The following is an 18,051-nucleotide window of genomic DNA, read 5'->3' as shown; positions in this document are numbered from 1 at the left end:
AGAAAGTTGAAATCATTGTAACAGAGTAGAATGGCAGGTAACAGAGAGTAGAATGGCGGTTACCAGAGGCTGAGGGTTGGGGGAAAGGGGAGATATTGATCAAAAGGTACAAACTTTCAATTATAAGATGAATAAGTTCTGGAGAGATAGTTAATAATAATGTATCCTATACTTGATAGCTAGTGGGAACATGCTATAAGGCACAGGAAGCTCAGCCCGGTGCTCTGTGATGACCTAGATGGGTGGGGTGGTGGGAGGTCCAAGAGGGAGGGGATATATGTATACATACAGCTGACTCACTTCGTTGTACAGCAGAAACTAACAACATTGTAAAGCAATTATACTCCAATTTTTAAAAATATACTATAATTGAAATTTGTGGAGAGTAGATTTCAAATGTTTTCACCACAAACACAGAAAATGGGAAATAAGTGAGGTGATGAATAAGTTCATTCGTTCCATTGTGGTCATCATCTCACAATGTATAGATGTATCAAAACATCACGTTGTACACCTTAAATATATACGATTTTTATTTGTCAAAAATAAAATATTTTAAATCATTAAAAAATTAGAATAGGGCTTCCCTGGTGGCGCAATGGTTGAGAGTCTGCCTGCCAGTTCAGGGGACACGGGTTCGAGCCCTGGTCTGGGAAGATCCCACATGCCGCGGAGCAGCTAGGCCCGTGAGCCATAACTACTGAGCCTGCGCGTCTGGAGCCTGTGCTCCGCAACAAGAGAGGCCGCGATAGTGAGTGGCCCCCGCTTGCCGCAACTGGAGAAAGCCCTCGCACAGAAACGAAGACCCAACACAGCCATAAATAAAATAAAATAAATAAATAAATAAATAAATAAATAAGAATAAAGAATTGGCTGGGTCTGGTTTGGCTTAGTTGTGCTCCAGCACCTAGCGCTGTGCCTGGCACTTAAGCTGGATCGGAATCCTTGGATGAACGAAGAGCTCTGGGTGGTTACACCAGAAATCAAGGAAGCAGAGGCACAGACGTGGGCATCCTATTCACCGGCACCGTTTGCCTAAGATTAAGTTGTGGCGCTAAGGAATGCAGGATCTTCATACTGCTGGATTAAATCCACCCAGCTATTATTCGTATTATTATTATTACCATTTTTATCGTTAATGTGGTTACACAGTAGTACAGATGCATGGCAGGAAAAGTTGAAAATACAGATAGGCACAAAGACAAATCCCTGAAAATAAATGTTTCTAGGGTGCTTTGCCAGGAAAAAAAAGAGCTTAACCATCTCCCTTCCATCTGCCCCTCTGCCACAGGTTTGTCTGTCGCCTCTGAGGGTCACAACGATTTCCCTCCCCAGTCCCAGGGAAGGGCTGGACTCCCCCCCCGCATTCACAGCCCCCGATTCCCACCTTGGGGCCCACGCCCCGCCCACCGCAGCATGAACCGGAAACGCGCCGGGCGCTCGGCTCCTGCACTGGGCATGCGCGGGAGCAGGCGCGCGCAGGCGCAGAAGCCGTAGGCGGTGCTGATTCCAGTCCGTCCTTCCCGGCTTTCTCTGCCTTCTCCTTGCGCCCTGGGTTACGGCTGTAGGTGACCCTTTCTCCAACCCCAGGGGGCCGGTGGCAGGTGAGGACAGGGCCCGGGCTGTAGGGAGGGAGTCGTGCTGTCCCTAACCGCAGCCCCGCCGGCCCTCAGACACAGTCCCCCGGGGGTCTTCTCTCCGGGTCTCCTCCCCGAGGGTCTCCTCCCGGGGCTTCTTGTCCCCGGGTCTCTTCTCTCCGGGCGTGTCTCCTCCCCAGGGTTCTCTTCCCGGGAGTTCTTCTCCCCGGGGTTTCCTCCCCGGGGGTCTCCTCCCCGGGGGTCTCTCCTCTCCGAGGGCGTCTCCTCCCCGGGATCTCGTCTCTGTTCCTCCTCCCGCCAAGCCCAGGCTGGTCCTGCCGGGTCCGCAGCGCGGGCCTTCCCTTCCGGGGGCGGCCCCCAACGCTTGGCACCGAAAGCTGGGGAGGGGTCTGCGGCCCAGGTCCCAGCTGTGGCCCTCAGTGACTTCTTAGTCCTGGTTTACTCTTCGGTAGGTGGACGTTCACAGTGACTCGCCCGACCAGACTCAGTATTGTGAGGGCAAAATGCGGTGGTTTGTGTAAAAGCATGTAAGTCTTGTAAATGTTGGCTGATTCCTTCCAGGACAGAGCTGACTGATAAGAGTGCATATACTGGGAAGATTTGAAAGCACTTTTATTGTAAAACAGCATAAGGCTCAAAGATGTGCTCTAAAATATGCCTGTTTTCCTCACCCTCATCCACAAAAGAGTTTGACCCCAATGAAACATTTCCTTGGACCTGCCATATCTCTTTATAGCTACTGGAAAACACTGTATTTAAATACTTCTTGTCTCTTTTCGTCAGTTCAGAAGGTTGTACTGGGTGGCACACAGCGAGTTAGGGCCCCTGTGTGATGGGCTGGGAGAAGGGATTGAGAACGGGAAATAGGATAATATTCACCAGCCCGCACATCCTGTGATTTCAGACAGGATCTTCACTGTTCCAAGACTGTGTTACCACTCTGCTTCGTCATGAAACTTATAATTACTATGTTTGTGTGCAGCTTATCACAGTTTAAAAAGTTCCTGTGCATCCGTTGCTATTTAATCTTCATTATCCCAGTTTACAGATGAGGGAAGCCGAGGGTAAAGGATTAAATCATTTTCAAAGGTCATCTTATTTAGTGGCGAAGCTAAGACTCAAGCAGTTACTCAGAGCTCTTTGTGCCTCAGCTTGCTGCTCTCAGTCACGACCTGTCTAGGAGCCTTACAAGGAGAGCAGAGGCAGAAAAACTGTGTTGGAATCCTGTCAGCATCAAGTATTGGTACTGTGGCTTTGGGCAAATCACTTGACTTTCTCTGCTGTATGATGGAGCTAATACTTTGTGAGTTGATCCTAAGGATTAAATACGATAACTCATGTAAAATGCTTGATCTGTGGTGGGTGTTCTTTACGTGGGGCTTTTATAAATATGTGCTCATTAGATTCCTACCTCATGGCATAGTTCTTTCATGGAAATACGGTTTACATTATTGCAATCTGGTAAAAGATTTGTAATTGCAGAGTCTTATGTCCAGAAAGGGAGCCTGAACAGCAGTAGTTTTCATTGTTCTTAGTGAATTTAAATCACTTGAAGTTAGTACTTTAAAAATATTTTAAGGCATTAATTAAGCTCATTGTGCAAAGAACTCAACTGGACAAAGAGAAAGTCTGATTTCTTTGCTAGCATTTTGATGCTGACATAGGCTTAAAACCATGTCTATGATTTCATAAAATTTATTAAATCAATAGTAAGCGAAGCAAAGATTTATATCACATGCAAATCAAGAACAGATTCACGTGCTTTTCCATTTTTAGATTATGAAATGTAAAGACTGCATGTAACATACACGGAAAACATGAAGTTCAAGTGCAGACCCAACGCGTCTTCTGCCACTACTGTTGCCAGCGGCTTAGACTCTCATGTGTCCCTCCCCCATCAAACCTCCCCTTGCTGTCACTTCCAAGCTCCTCCCCAACCGAATTGGGTGTTATTATCACCTTGTTTTTGTGTTTGTATTCCTAAAATAGTATATTGTTTAATTTTCATGTTTTGAACTTTATATGGAAAATCATACTGTTTATTTTTCTACCGGTTCTGGGTGCAGAATTAGATTTGTGAGATTCAAACATTGTTGCATTCACTATAGGATGGCTCATTCGTTTTCACTGCTGTTTAGTATTCCATTTTTGAATATACTGCTGTGTATTTATTATGGCGCCTATGGGCAGTGGTTGTTTCCAGATTTTTTATTTTGGGGGCTTTGAAAAGGGGGTGGTATTTTGTTTGTATTTTCTGTTTGTGACATTCATGGTCATAGCTTATGGTGCCCATGTGCAGGAGTTCCTCCATGATACATAAGTAGTGGGACCATTTTTGTCTCAACCAGGGCTCTTGAGAGTGAAAAGAGGTGCTTAATTTTACTGCAACCATGGGTATAAAGTGGAATCATTCTAGAAAATTCAAGTTGTATGGCTGTTGAAGTCACAGGACACATGCTTGTGAAATGTGTATACCTTTCACCTTGTTCAAATCTTTGTTCAGAATATTTTTCTCTTGGATCATCTGTAATCCTATTGATTTGTAGGAATTTTTAATATCATCTTGATATTATGAAGTCTGACAGTATCAAGTGTAGGTGAATGTGTTGAACAAGACTATTTACACACCGCTACTAAGTGCGTAAATTGGTACAACCACGTAGTAAAGCAGTTTGGCGTTATCTGATAAAGAGGTGTGTTCTCTATGAATGACCCACCGCACACGCTTAACTTTTCATAATGTCATGAAGGAGTTTTCACACGTACAGCAGGAGACATGTACAAGAATATTCATAACAGCACTGTCTGTAGATTCACAAACCTAACACCTCAAATATCCATCAACAGAAGAATAGATATTAGGCTGTGGAACCGTCACGCAATAGAGCATCGTCAGCAAACATGAGTGAATCACAGCTTCACGCCACTTACAGGGTTGGGTCTCAGGTTAGAAGTGGGGAGGGGAAACTAAGGAAAAAACTGAGAAATCTAACATGTCTGAGGAAACAAACGTGGAAAATTAAGGAAAAACAAGGGTGTGACAAATCTCAGAATATTAGCCCAGAAAAGGAGGGGAAGTAGGTGTTATAAACATTGTGTCCACTCCATTTTAATAAAAGTTGTTTATAGAAAAGGGGCCTTCAGAAGAGTCAGGGAAAGGAGCAAGAACCTTCTAAGGTATTCCGGTGAAAGGAGTCAGAAAGCCGAGACGGGACTTTCACCACTGTCCCGTTCCATAGACAGCCCTCTTTCCTGGGGCCAGTGCGGTGTGTGTGTCACAGTTACTTAGTTTCCTCTCTGTCATCTCCTTGAGAGCCAGTAAGGTAGCCTTAATGTACCTGGTGTCTGAGACACAGTGGCGCTCAGCGACCAATGATCCCTGACTTGCAGGGCGTCTCAGCCCAGTCCTTTGGTGGTGTTTCTAATAAATGTGTAGTTTCCATTCAGAAATTAAGATAAACAATTTAATTTTTACTCTGGGCTGGGTAACATCTGTGTAAACTGTCACTAGGAAACAGGTGACATTGATTTTCTAAATTAGATTAGATTAGAAACAAGGTTACCGGAGAGAATCAATACAGACTTAAGCATTGACTTGAAAGAGCGTTCCTCTTAGCTTTCTTCCTTTCAGAAGATGATTTCTTTAAAAACAAGAGTTTGAGGTGAGTTGGTAAACGCAGAATTGCTTGTCAGAGTTTTATTCCTTGCCAAGCTGTTCTTCAGAAAGGTTGCATTCCCCTTATCAATAAGTAAGTCTCCCTAAAATTCCCCAGAACTGTCACTTCTAAAAATCTTTGCCTATTTCACAGGTCAAATTTTTTAAAATCATAGTTTTAACCTGGGTTTCTTTAATTATTGCTTAAGCAATTGTTTCTTGCTGTAATGATCCAGTCCACGTAATGAATGGGTCTCGCTAGTGATGAGTTTTCTCTTATTGCCTTGCCTTGTAAGAAGTAGTTCAAGGTCATCTGTGCACAGTCTTTCCTAGGTCCCCCCATTTTAGTCTGTCTTTCTCTATATCTTGTAATACACACAAATTAACCTGGCAGTGATTTCTGCTTGCTTTAAGAGTAGGCTTTTCTCCACTTTTCTCTGCATATAAAGAAAGTATCTATGTGATTTTGCCAGTTTTGATATTCTTCACCTTTTCCTGTAATTGCATGTATTGGACCTTTTCTTATATCCTACGGTTTTTCACAGGTGTCCATTAACGTAGTAACGGGGCATCTGGCATTATCATCTGCACTGTTTTTATTCCGAGAAGGGCCCAGTTAACCAGCAGTAGTTCCTGGCATCTCCCGGGTCCCAGGCACTGTGCTGGGCGCGGGGGTACTTCAGTCCCCAGGGGCTTAGTCAGGGGGGCCTGCTTCCACTCCTGGTCAGATGAGTCCCATCGCTTCTCTGGTTCTCAGCGTCCTCATCTGTGTTTTAGGGCAGCCCATGCCTGTCTCGTCTGGCTGTTGCAAAGGTTAAACAAAGTCATTGCCGTTCCCTGGTCTTCATGCTTAGTCTTCGTGTCCTGCCTGGGGAGGACCAGGGAAAAGCCTTACACCTTGGGGTGCGTCCACTCTGATGTTCCTGAGGCAACCCCCCATTGGAGCTGGGAAACATTACAAGTAAAGGGGCTTTCGTTCCTTTTCATTGTATTTTTGACTTATTTATAGCTAATAATTATTAAGTGAATATGTAGTAAGTGGGGAATTAGTAACTGACTATGCTGGTCAAGAAACTTCTCCAAAATGTTTAACTTTGAGACTACTTTAAAGTAATCTTGCTTTTGGATCTCAGGGTGGTCCAGGCTATAAAAGGGAAAGAGAGCTAATTTGGAATACTGTGATGAAAGTGTTGACAGAGGAAAAAGTAATCTTATCGAGAGACCAGCTGAGTATAGTTATTTTTTTTGTTGTTTTTTCTCTTTTTTATACAATTTTTAAAGGTTACAGCCCATTTACAGTTATTACAAATATTGGCTCTATTCCTCGTGCTGTGCAGTACATCCCTGTAGCCTGTCTCATAGCCAGTGGTTTGTGCCTCTCACTCCCCCACCTCTGTATTGCCTCTTTCCCACTCCCTGCTGGTAACCGCTAGTTTGTTCTCTGTATCTATGAGTCTGCGTCTTTTTTTGTTATATTCACTTGTTTGTTGTATTTTTTAGATTCAACAAATAAGTGACATCATACAGTATTTGCCATTCTCTGACTTATTTCACTTGGCATAATGCCCTCCAAGTCCATCCATGTTGTTTCAAATAGAAAATTTTTGTTCTTTTTTATGGCTGAGTAGTATTCCATTGTGTGTACGTGTGTGTGTGTGTGTGTGTGTGTGTATATATGTATATATACACGCATACATACATACTACATCTTCTTTATCCATTCATCTGTTGAAGGACACTTAAGCTGCTTTCATATCTTGGCAGTTGTAAATAATGCTGCTATGAACATTGGGGTACATGTATCTTTTTGAATTAGTGTTCTTGTTTTTTTGAATATATACCCAGGAGTGGAATTGCTGGGTCATATGGTAGTTCTATTTTTAATTTTTTGTGAAACCTCCATACTGTTCTCCGCAGTGGCTGCACCAACTTACATTCCCACCAACAGTGCAGGAGGGTTCCCTTTTCTCCACACCCTCACCAACATTTGTTGTGTTCTTTTTGATGATAGCCATCCTGACAGGTGTAAGGTGGTATCTCACTGTGGTTCCGATTTGCATTTCTCTGATGATTAGCGATGTTGAGCATCTTTTCATGTGCCTGTTGGCCATCTGCATTTCCTCTTTGGAAAAATGTCTATTTGGTTCTTCTGCCCATTTTTCAATTGGGTTGTTTGATTTTTTGATGTTGAGTTGTATGAACTGTTTATATATGTTGGATATTAATCCCTTATCGGTCATATCATTTGCAAATATTTTCTCCTATTCAGTTGGTTGTCTTTTCCTTTTGTCAAGGTTTCCTTTGCTGTGCAAAAACTTCTAAGTTTAGTTATTTGTTTATTTTTGCTTTTTTTTTCCTTTGCCTTATAAGACAGATCCAAAAAAATATTGCTGCGATTTATGTCAAATAGTGTTCTGCCTGTGTTTTTCTCTAGGAGTTTTATAGTATCCAGTCTTACATTTAGGTCTTTAATCTATTTTGAGTTTATTTTTGTATATGGTGTTACTATAGGCTGAAGTGTCTTGGGAAGGCTTGAGGGCAGAGGCGGAACTTCAGCTGCGTCTTAAAGAAATAAGTAGGGTTTAAAAGGCTGAGACCTCACACCCGTTAGGATGGCTACTGTCAAAAAGACAGAAAATTAGCTAGTGCTGGTGAGGATGTGGAGAAATTGGAACTGTTGTACACTCTTGGTGGGGATGTAAAATGGTGTAACTAATGGAAGATAGTTTGGGTAGTTCTTCACAAGATTAAAAATAGAACTGCCACATGAATGATCCAGGAATCCCACTTCTGGGTTTTTACCCAAAAGAGTGGAAAGCAGGGTCTTGGAAGAGATATTTGTACACCCATGTTCACAGCAGCAGTATTCATAATAGTCAAAAGATGGAAGTAATCTAAGTGTTCATCAACAGATAAATGGATAAACATGGTATGTACATACAATGGGACATTACTCGACCTTAAAAATAAGGAAATTCTGGGACTTCCCTGGTGGTCCAGTAAAGAATCCACCTTACAATGCAGGGGACATAGGTTTGGTCCCTGGTCAAGGAACTAAGATCCCACATGCTGCGGGGCAACTAAGCCTGCGCACCGCAACTACTGAGCTCCCGCGCCTCAACTAGAGCCCGTGTGCCACAACTACAGAGCCCACGCGCCCTGGAGCCTGCGCGCCACAACTAGAGAGAAGCCCGCGCGCCACAGTGAAGAGCCTGCACGCCGCAACTAAGACCCGACGCAGCTGAAAATAAATTTTAAAAAATAATAATAATAAATCTTTTTAAAAAAATAAGGAAATTCCGACATATGCAATAACATGGGTGAACCTTGAGGACATTGTGCTCAGTGAAATAAGCCAGACACAAAAGGACAAATGCCACGTCATTCCACAAATACCATATCTAGGGTATGGTATACTACCCTAGCGTAGTCAGATTCATAAAGACAGACAAGAATGGTGGTTGCCAGGGGCTGGAGAAGCAGGAGACGGGGAGTTAGTGTTTACTGTATTATTTATTTCAGTTTTGCAGGATGAGAAGAGTTCTGGAGATGGGTGGTGGTGATGGTCGCACAACAAACTGAATGTACTCAAAGCCACTGAACTATACACTTAGCAGTGATTTCAGTGGTAGATTTTATATAATGTGTCTTTTACCACAAAAATAAATAAATAAGTGGCTGGAGAAATGGAGGCTATTGAATTTTAAACCATTTGAATATATAGCTGATAAACTGATAAACATTTTTAACAGACTTTTATTTTTTAAGGCAGTTTTAGATTCCCTGCAAAACTGAGAGGAAGGTGCAAAGACTTCTCATCCCCCTGCCGCCCCGACACAGGCAGAGCCTCCCCCATTATCCACATCCCCGCCAGATGGTGCGCTGGTTACAGCTGATGGGCCTGCGTTGACACGTCATAATCACCCGAAGTCCACAGCCTACGTTAGGTCTCACTCTGCGTGTGGTACATTCTGTGCATTTGAACAGATGTATATAATGATGCGTATCCACCGTTCCAAGGACACGATTTCACCATTTTTATAAATCAGAAAACAGTTTCAATAAGCTAAAACCATCGTAATGGTAACCGAGCTGGAAGCTGATGAGGCTGACGTGTGTTTGTCTTTGTCTCAGGCGCCCATGGAGAGTGCTGAAGGTGCCGAGCAGCACGCGCCCGAGCGGAGCGGTCCAGCCGCGGGGCCGGCCCAGAGCACGGCTCCGCAAGGGCCCCGGGAAGGCCAGGGGCAGCCCCTCTACCACGAGGAAACCATTGATCTCGGTGGAGACGGGTTCGGGTCAGAAGACTCGAATAACTTGGTGGACAAGCTCGACGAGCCCATGATGGAGAGCGTCCTCATCTCTGATTCCCCGAACAACAGCGACGATGGCGCGGGGGACCTGGGTTGTTTGCAGGACGTCGTGGAGACTGCGGAAGGCGGCGCGGATCACAGACGGGAAAGCGTCGTAGATGAAGAAGCGCTGGGCGCTCTGAGTGATGACGGTGAAAGTGACGGAGAGGACACACCTAAAGGCGTCTCGGGCATGACCTCCGACAGCAGGGCATCGTTGAAGGAAGACCCAGAGCAAGAGGAGGTGAAAGAGCTGCCCACCTGTGAGCACGAGGGTGCAGAGGACTTGGGCCCAGGGGACGCGAGGGCGCCCGCAGCGGGGCCGGCATCAGGACTGTCCCCCCGGCAGCCGTCCCCCAAAGACGAGCCGGTGCCCATGTGCACCATCTTCAGCCAGCCGCCGCCCGCCGGCTCCCAGCCCCAGGTCCCGCGCGACGGCTTCGAGTCCCAGATGGTGAAATCGCCCAGTTTCAGCGGCGCGAGCGAAGCGGCCGCCAGGACCCCTCCTCAGGTGGTCCAGCCGAGCCCCAGCCTGAGCAAATTTTTTGGCGATACAACCAGCACTAGCTCCTTGGCCTCGGACTTCTTTGATTCCTTCACAACCTCCACCTTCATCTCCGTCAGTAACCCCAACGCCAGCCCTTCGATTCCAGACAGCTTGTCTTCACTCGCCGCTACCCCAGTGGGAGAAAACTCCCTGGGTTCTGCCGACCCTTCTTACTCCCCAGGGACGGAAAGATCGGAGTCAGGTGTTTCCACAGCTTCTCTGGAAATTCCTCAGTCTCCAAAACCGTTTTCGCAGATCCAGGCTGTGTTTGCCGGGAGCGAGGACCCCTTTGCCACCGCCCTGAGCATGAGCGAGATGGACCGGAGAAACGACGCCTGGCTTCCCGGGGAGGCGACCAGGAACGTGCTGATTTCAGTCACCACCCAGCAGTACAGCACGGTGTTCGTGGACAAGGAGGGCCTCACCATGCCGGGCCTCAAGTTCGACAACATCCAGGTGAGAGCAGAGGGGCTTCGGAGCGAGCGCGGGCCGGTGGGTGCTTCTCAGCGAAACTGGTGATTCTGTGTCCACAGCTCATTCCTTTTCATCTGTTTCTGTTTCATGTTTGTACATGCGTAGAAAACCTTTCGAGGATTGAAAAACCCTTATTTTTCAGCAGTTCCAAAGATTCTGATTGCGAGAATCTTTGTTATGATGTCACTAGGTAATTTGGAACCCTGCTGATTTCTCTGATATAATATGGTTTAGGTACTAATCAGAGTCTTAGAAATAAGTACCAACAAGGTATTTGCATCACAATTCTCTGAAGTAGTTCTAAACTTTGCGTGGTCAGTTTATTTATGACATTTGAGCTCTAGTAAATGATAAATCCCCGTTCCTTTTTTTAGATACGGAAAACTATATCTGCATTACATATAGTGTGCTTGAGGTAGAAAGAGTTCTTATAGATTCAGTAAAAAAAAAAAAAATACGAATGGCCTCTCAAAATAATAAATCATAAAAATATATAAATTTTACATACAGTAAACACCAATATTAAAAAGTTCAATCTTACCAGTAATCAAAGGTGATAAAGTTATTTTCATTTTCTGTTGTCTAAGTTATTTATAATTATTCCATGTTTGTTAGAATGTGAGAAAATAGCCTGCTTAAGCAGCCCTGGTGGGACTGATAATTTGGTACAAACTTTCTTAAGTAAAGTTGTAAAACGCACGTCCAAATGTGCATATCCTTTGACCCAGAAATCCCACCCTTAGGAATTATTTGTAAGGAAATAATCTCACTGATGTACAAATACCCAGCTTTTGGGCTGCCCATCAGAGTGAGGTTTATCATTGCAAAGAACCTGAAAACATCTGAAAGTCCATTATCAGAAGGCTGGTTGAATACATTTGACACATCTTGTTTTTTCAGTGGAATATTTACTTAGGCATTAAAAATGATGTTATATTGAAATAAATATTTTTATCGTGAAAAAAAGAAAAAATAAAAATGATGTTATAGCAAAATACTTAATGAGGTTCGTATTTTCTAAGATGGCATGCAGCCTGCCTTACGTGATAACGTTTGTAGGTACGTGTGTACGTCCACGTGAGGTTAGCTCAGTCGCATGTCACGTGTAGTTTGTCCCGCCCGGGTTGCAGGTGGGATCAGCAGTGTCTGTGCCACACGAGGTCCTGCGTGGTCTCTCCTCTGGGAGCTGAAGGAGGACCCTGCGGTCCTCAGCAGGCCCTCCCGGGGGAAGGAGTCCCCCTTCCCACACACTCGGCAGGGCCAGAAAGCCCAGTGCAGGCAGTGAGGCCGAATCCCGTAAGAAGTAGAGTGGCTGCTGGAGAAGTGAGGCCAGTTGGCTGTTTTTCTCCGTAACTGGAGTGAAAGCCTGCAGGCTCCAGATATTTTGCACGTCCGTCTCTACAGCGTCTTTGCTCACTAAGCGCATCTTCCTTGTGGGCTTGCTGCCCACCAGGCACTGTCCTCAGCCCCCTTCTCCACCCTCTCAAGCAGAATGTACTGAACGTGAATTTACCTTCACAGGGTCTTTTCAGTGAATCACAGTTATGGACTCTGATTTCAGGGATGTTTGATGTTCAGGATTTGATGACTTAACCCAGTGGTTCCCAACAGGGTGCTGAGGCCCAGGGCTCCTAGGGTGCATTTAGAACCATGTAGAGGTGTTTCACTGAGGTCGCCTAAAGGGCTGGGCTGAGCGCATGAGCTTCCGTGGACAGGGCCGGGGGTGCTGAATGCCCCGGGGTGGCTCGGTAGTCTCCTGCAGTGAAGCGTGTCGGTCATTCTTGAGTTGGGGAACACAAAGTGCTGGTGTTTGTTGCTAGTTTAACCCAGATTGAATCAGGCATGGAGGCCCTTTCTACCAGTGAGAAGCACGGGTTCTGTGATAGCTCCTCTGCAGCTTTGAAGCTTCCAGGTGGCTAATTGTGAAATAAGCAGGGCATTGGGTGAATCAGCTGGGGTCGGGGCGCCCATGCATGGGCAGGACCCACACTAGCGGCCAGCCAGGAGGCAGCGTGTTTCCTTTCTGCTTCCTTTACATCCTAAGGCACTGTCTTCCGTCCCTCTTACAATCCACAGTGATTGTTTTGGAAACCTCATGGTAAACTGAAATATGAATTAAGAATAGCTCCTAAAATGTCTTTGACTTTTCCATAGAACAGATGTGCTGGTTGTTTCTTCACCTGTGTCTCTTCAGTTGTATATTATCCTTCAAAGAACTCTTCATTCCCAGGATAGAAAAGAAAAACTGTGTGGTTTACCTTGGGAATGCTGTGTTTATTTGCCAGAGGACTTAAGATCGGGGTAGAACACATCTGTTAACTCACTGTGCACACCAAGCTTGTAAGAGGTCAACCAAGCATTTGTTGGATTTACCTGGTCACGAGTTTCTCCCTGTGCCACTGTAACCGTTGCAGCATTGTTCTAAGTCAGCTTTCTAAAACACCTCGAAATTTTTCCAAATTGCTCACCTATTGGTGCCTAATTAAAAATTCCTTCCTATGGGATAAAATTTGGGGGGAAAACTGTTAAATTGTTTCCTTATGAAGTGACTTGTATAGCAGTCTGAGTTAAGTTAGAGGCCATGAAGGTGAGCATGTAACACTTCATCCAACCACATAGCATCGAAAGAGGAATGTCGGCATTTTTAACTAATTAGAGTCTTAGACGGCCTGTGTTCTTAAAGAGATAAATGGAAAGTTTGTGGCGAAATGATCGTTCAGAAATTTTCAGAACCAGTGAAGAATGGTTGCTGGAGAATATTTGTATGAAGCTTGTTCAGTAAGGAGAGAGAGAGAGGGAGTAAAGGAGGGAGAGGGAGAGAGACAGAAGAGATACGTAAACTAGAAGCAGCAGAATGTCAGTGGTAAAGGTAGTAAGATCGTGAAGGGAAGATAGTGGGGTGGGGACTCAGAATGCTGTAGCCTTGCTGGTGGATCTGGAAACCCAACGTCCAGACTTGAGACTGGGCCTTTCCACCACCCTGTCTGATTCTGTTCCCTGATTCTTTCCTTCCCCTGGCCCTTCCTGCAATTTGGATTTGACGAGAATCCCATCAGGGAAGCCCACAGTTTGTGAAAACCCCTTTCCTGGGCCATACTAAGTCCCTGTGTTGGAAACCTGCGGATGGCCGAAGATGTACCTGTTCCTGCAGGTCTGCTAGCTACGAATTCTCTCCCCTTTGAGTCTGAAGAAATTTCATCTTCACTATCAAAGCTCTTTTTGCTGGAAATGCAATGTGTTTACAACACGTAGACTTGGAGGTTGACTCAGCTTTATTCCTTTCAGCACTTGGAAGGTGTCCTTCCATGGTCTTCCAGTTGGTATCATTGCTGATGTGAAGTCTGTAGTAATTTTTATCTTTGCTCTTCTGTACCTAGTGTATATGTTCTTCTCTGGTTGGTTTTAAGATTTTATCATTGGTTTTCAACAGTTTGATTCTGATGTGCCTTCCCATGGTTTTCTTTTATGTTTATCTTACTTAGGTTTCATTCACCCTGTTGGATCTGTGGCTTTATTATTTTCACCAATTTTAACATTTTTGGTCATTACTTCTTCAGTTAGCTCTTCTGTTTTTCACTCTCTCTCCTCTGCTTCTGGGAACTCCAGTTTCACATATTACTCGATACTACTAATGAGGTCATTAAGGATCTGTTTTTGTTTTTGTTTTCAATCATTTTTCTTTTTGTACTTAAGTTTGGGATTCTGTCATTCTGTCCTTCAGTTTGTTCATCTTTCCTTCTGCACTTTGTAGTTTGCAGCTGATGCTAGTCACTAAATTTTTCGTATTTTTTGTCTCTATAATTTCCATTTAGTTCCTTTCTATATAGTTTTCTCTCCTCGTTCTGTGCAAGTTTTACTTTAGATCTTTGAGCACATTTATAATAGCTCTTGCACAGTTCTATTCTGAAAATTCCATCAGTTCTGTAATTTCAGAGTCTATTTGTATTTACTTTTTCTTTTGGTCATGAGTCACGTGTGCCTGCGTTTTCACATGTCTAGTTATTTTTTATTAGAGGGTGGATATTGTGGATTTCCTAATGTTGAGTGTCTATATTTTGTCATCTTCCTTCAAAAAGACTTGTATTTTGTTCTGGCCAGCAGATGTATTTGATCCTTTTCAGGTTTATTTTTTAGCTTCTTAGGGTGAGTTTAGAGTGGCGTGTGTACTTGGGTGACCTTTCTGACGCCTGTACCGAGTGCCTGTGTGTCCGAGAGCGCTCTGCATGGTTGGCCTGGACTGGACATCTCAGCCCCAAGTGACCTCACAGCTGCCCTGTCCCTGCGCCCCGTCCCCAGAGCATCCACCCTGCGCACGCACCATTCACCGCTCAGCGGTACCCTCGAGGGCCCACGCGGGTTTCCAGCCCTGCTCTTTGTACAGTTCCGTCCTGTCTGGTGCTCTGACTGCCAGGTCCAGCCAGCTGCCCTCCAGCTCCCAGCCAGTCCCCGCTCAGCGAGTTCCCCGTGCTCGGTGTGCCCCCCGCACCACTGTGGTCTACAACTGCCTTTGGGTTCAGGAGCTCAACTCCTCTTCTCCCTTGTCTCAGATCACATCCTTCTCTGTGTCGGAAGACACTTGTTGTGTGTGTTTTCCGTGTTCTAGTTGTTTACGTTAGGACGATAAGCCCAGGCTGGGTCACTCTGTGATGGACAGAAGCAGACGTTGCTGCCGCTGTGTTTGTTCACCGCATTCGCAGGTGGGCCTGGCTCCCCTTTCTTAGGTTCCTGATGTGAAGGGTGCTGACCTACGTTGAACATGTGTGTGAGATGGGGAAGGTCTGGAGTGGCCGGAGCAAGCCGTTTGTAACCGTCCTAAAGCTGACGTATCAGTGAACGGCTTCCCTTAAATACCGATTTGTTTAGAGCTCCCTGCGAAAGGGGTTTAGATTGTTTTTGTTTGTACAGCTTAACTGAGATGCAGTTCACATGCCATGTAATTCACACATCTAAGTTACAATTCAGTGAGTTTTAGCATTTCTGATAGAGTTGTGCAGCCATCACCGCAGTCAGTTTGTGGAACGTTTTCATCACCCCGGAAGGAAGCCCCATCCCTTCACCCCACCCCAGCTACAGGCAACCACTGACCTGCTTGCCATCTCCCTGGATCCTCCGCTTCTGGACACTTCATACAAATGAATCACACGACACGTGGTCTGTCATGCCTGGCTTCTTTCATGGAAACGTGTTCAGGAGTCGTCCGGATTGCAGCATGTGTCAGTGCATCGTTCCTTCGTGTTGTCGACTGCAGTTGACCTTGAACAGCGCGGTCTGAGCTGTGCGGGTCCACTGACCGCTGGGTTACATAGTAAACCTGTGGTTAGCGTTTTGAGGCACATCCAAGCTGTCTTCCAAAATGGCTGCACCGTCTTACACTCCACCAGCGACGTATGCGGGTTCCGAGGTCTCCACAGCCTCGAGTTTGGAGTTTGTTTGTTGGGATGTCGTCTTTTCGGGTGGCGTCACTCCCTCCGGACTAGGAGGACAGAGCCCTCCCGGGAGGCGCAGCCACGTTTCTCGTTGGTGCCCGGGCGGAGCGCTGGGCGAGGCTGGGCCGCTTCCTTTCAGCACCACTGCCTGTGACCGCCTGTGTCGTCAGGCTTCCTGACAGCAAAGCCCAAAGCCCGTGCTCTGGGAGTCAGCTGCTCTGGGTTTTGCTTTGACTTCATCCATTAAAACTTAGAAGGCACTGCTGAAGCCGTTCCCACACTGCAGGAGGGGAGGCCCTCTGCAAGCTGAGATCCAGCACCTGACTCGGTCATGCTCAGTCTCCCCACGCTCCCCTGCCCTGGGTGCCCTCCCCTGAAGGTTTGCTGATTGGAAGGGGTCCCTGGGGTTCTAGGTGGATCCCACCCCGCATAGCTCACGAGACATCCTGGGGAGGAAGCTTGCTCCCCTCGCTCCAGTGAGCACGGAGGGTCTGCGGCAAAGGCGCTGTGAGCCCCGTGTCAGAACTGCCTTCAGCTGAGTGACACGGCGAGAGCCGGTCCATGTTAGGGCGTTTTGTCGCATCTTTGGGCTTTCAGGGGTGAGATGTTTGTCAGTTCTACATACGCTCATGTCTCAGGAACTTCCCTGCTAACTCAGGTGTTAACTAACAGAGAATTTAAAGGGCAGGAGATTTTCGCAGTGTGGTCTTACTAACTGAGAAGGTTGCAAGGATGGAGAAGTTAGATGTGTCTTCCCTCGGCGGCTTTAAGATGTGATTTTGCCCTTTCCTGGTTCGCAGTTCCTCTGGCTCAGATAAAGCTCCTCGTCTGATAGGAGTTACATTTGTGCAAAGCTTTATGGAGCCAGATGGCTGAGTTCTTTTTATTCCGCCCTTTAGTTATCCCTCCTAGATCAGTTAGCCACTTCTGTGGTTCTGGCATCTGAAGTATTTCACCTTACCCTCTGAAAGCAAAAAAACCATAGAACTGCAGCTTCTAGATCTCTGCCCCTGTGTAAGACGTGCGGCTTGGTCTCTGAGCACCTGGGCCTCCGTCCGGGCTCCTCCCAGGTTTCTCCTGGGTCACTTGGCCATGGGTGGTCCCTCTTCCCCTGGCCTCGCCCATCTGTCCTCCCGTACGGTCACTCGGCCCAGGTGCAGGCGGGTCTAACCCGAGGCTGGGGCTGAGAGAGCCCCTGTGTGGAGGCTGACGGGGGCCTTTCCGGAGCAGCTCGCTTCCCGAGCGGAGGGCCCGACAGAGGGAGGGACTCCTGCTCTCCTTGGGCTCGGGAGAGACACAGCCCTGGCCGGAAGGCAGTGCCCTGGGCCACCACTAACTACTCTAGCCAGGCCCTAGGGGCTCCCGGGGGCCCAGGACGGCCGGCAGCTTGGCGGGATGCGGGCAGAGGGCGCTCAGGCCTGCCCGCCCCAGCCTGGGTCCCACCGTGCACGCTGCTTCTCCCAGGGGCGGTGTCGCTCACGCCCCCCATGCCCCACGCCTCCGGCACCCCTCCTGGCTTGCTGTGCCCCTTACATAAGCCTGGTACAGGCGCTGGTGATTCACTGCTCTCTCTCCAAAAGAAAGAGCCATTCTAAACTGCACATTTTATTAAAGATCGTGATACCTTAGCGTCTGGTTTATTGAAGTTTGACTGTACTATAACCACATTTTGACCTCCATACACCAATGGAGAAAAAGGAAATTTTGGTTAGCTATGGGTTCTGGTTAGCTGAGTTTAATTAACATTTTATTGTCCTGACATGTTTTTCTTATATTCTTTCAAGGGAGATGCAGTTAAAGACTTAATGCTTCGCTTCCTGGGTGAAAAAGCTGCAGCAAAGAGACAGGTCTTAAACGCCAACTCGGTAGAACAGTCTTTTGTTGGATTGAAACAGCTCATTGTAAGTAACAATGTATTTGATTTTCTGTGTTTTTTTTTTTTTTTGATAAGTCCTGCTTCCCTTCATAATATTTTCCCTCGAGTTAATTACTTTGAGTATTT

General features: G+C 46.3%; 1 protein-coding gene across 4 annotated transcripts in view; it reads left to right on the top strand.

The window, feature by feature from the left end:
- Positions 1–1,456: 1,456 nt before the first annotated feature.
- The window catches only part of TRAPPC12 (trafficking protein particle complex subunit 12), a 73,604-nt gene continuing 57,009 nt past the window's right edge, over positions 1,457–18,051 (top strand). For 3 of the 4 annotated variants that reach the window (XR_014254126.1, XM_082427039.1, XM_082427037.1), the window contains exons 1-3: positions 1,457–1,604; positions 9,388–10,605; positions 17,834–17,950. Coding sequence is in view for 3 of the 4 variants with exons in the window: in XM_082427039.1 (XP_082283165.1) it covers positions 9,394–10,605; positions 17,834–17,950 (1,329 nt within the window). In the remaining variant the exon portion in view is untranslated. Of the gene's footprint in view, positions 1,605–1,636; positions 2,047–9,387; positions 10,606–17,833; positions 17,951–18,051 lie in introns of those variants that run through there. The other variant, XM_082427038.1, reaches the window with a different exon arrangement.

The sequence above is a fragment of the Balaenoptera physalus genome (genome assembly GCF_965194825.1).
Source record: "Balaenoptera physalus genome assembly, chromosome: 15".
NCBI lineage: Eukaryota > Metazoa > Chordata > Mammalia > Artiodactyla > Balaenopteridae > Balaenoptera > Balaenoptera physalus.
The sequence above is the reverse complement of the archived record's forward strand: the minus strand, read 5'-3'. Positions and strand labels throughout refer to the sequence as shown.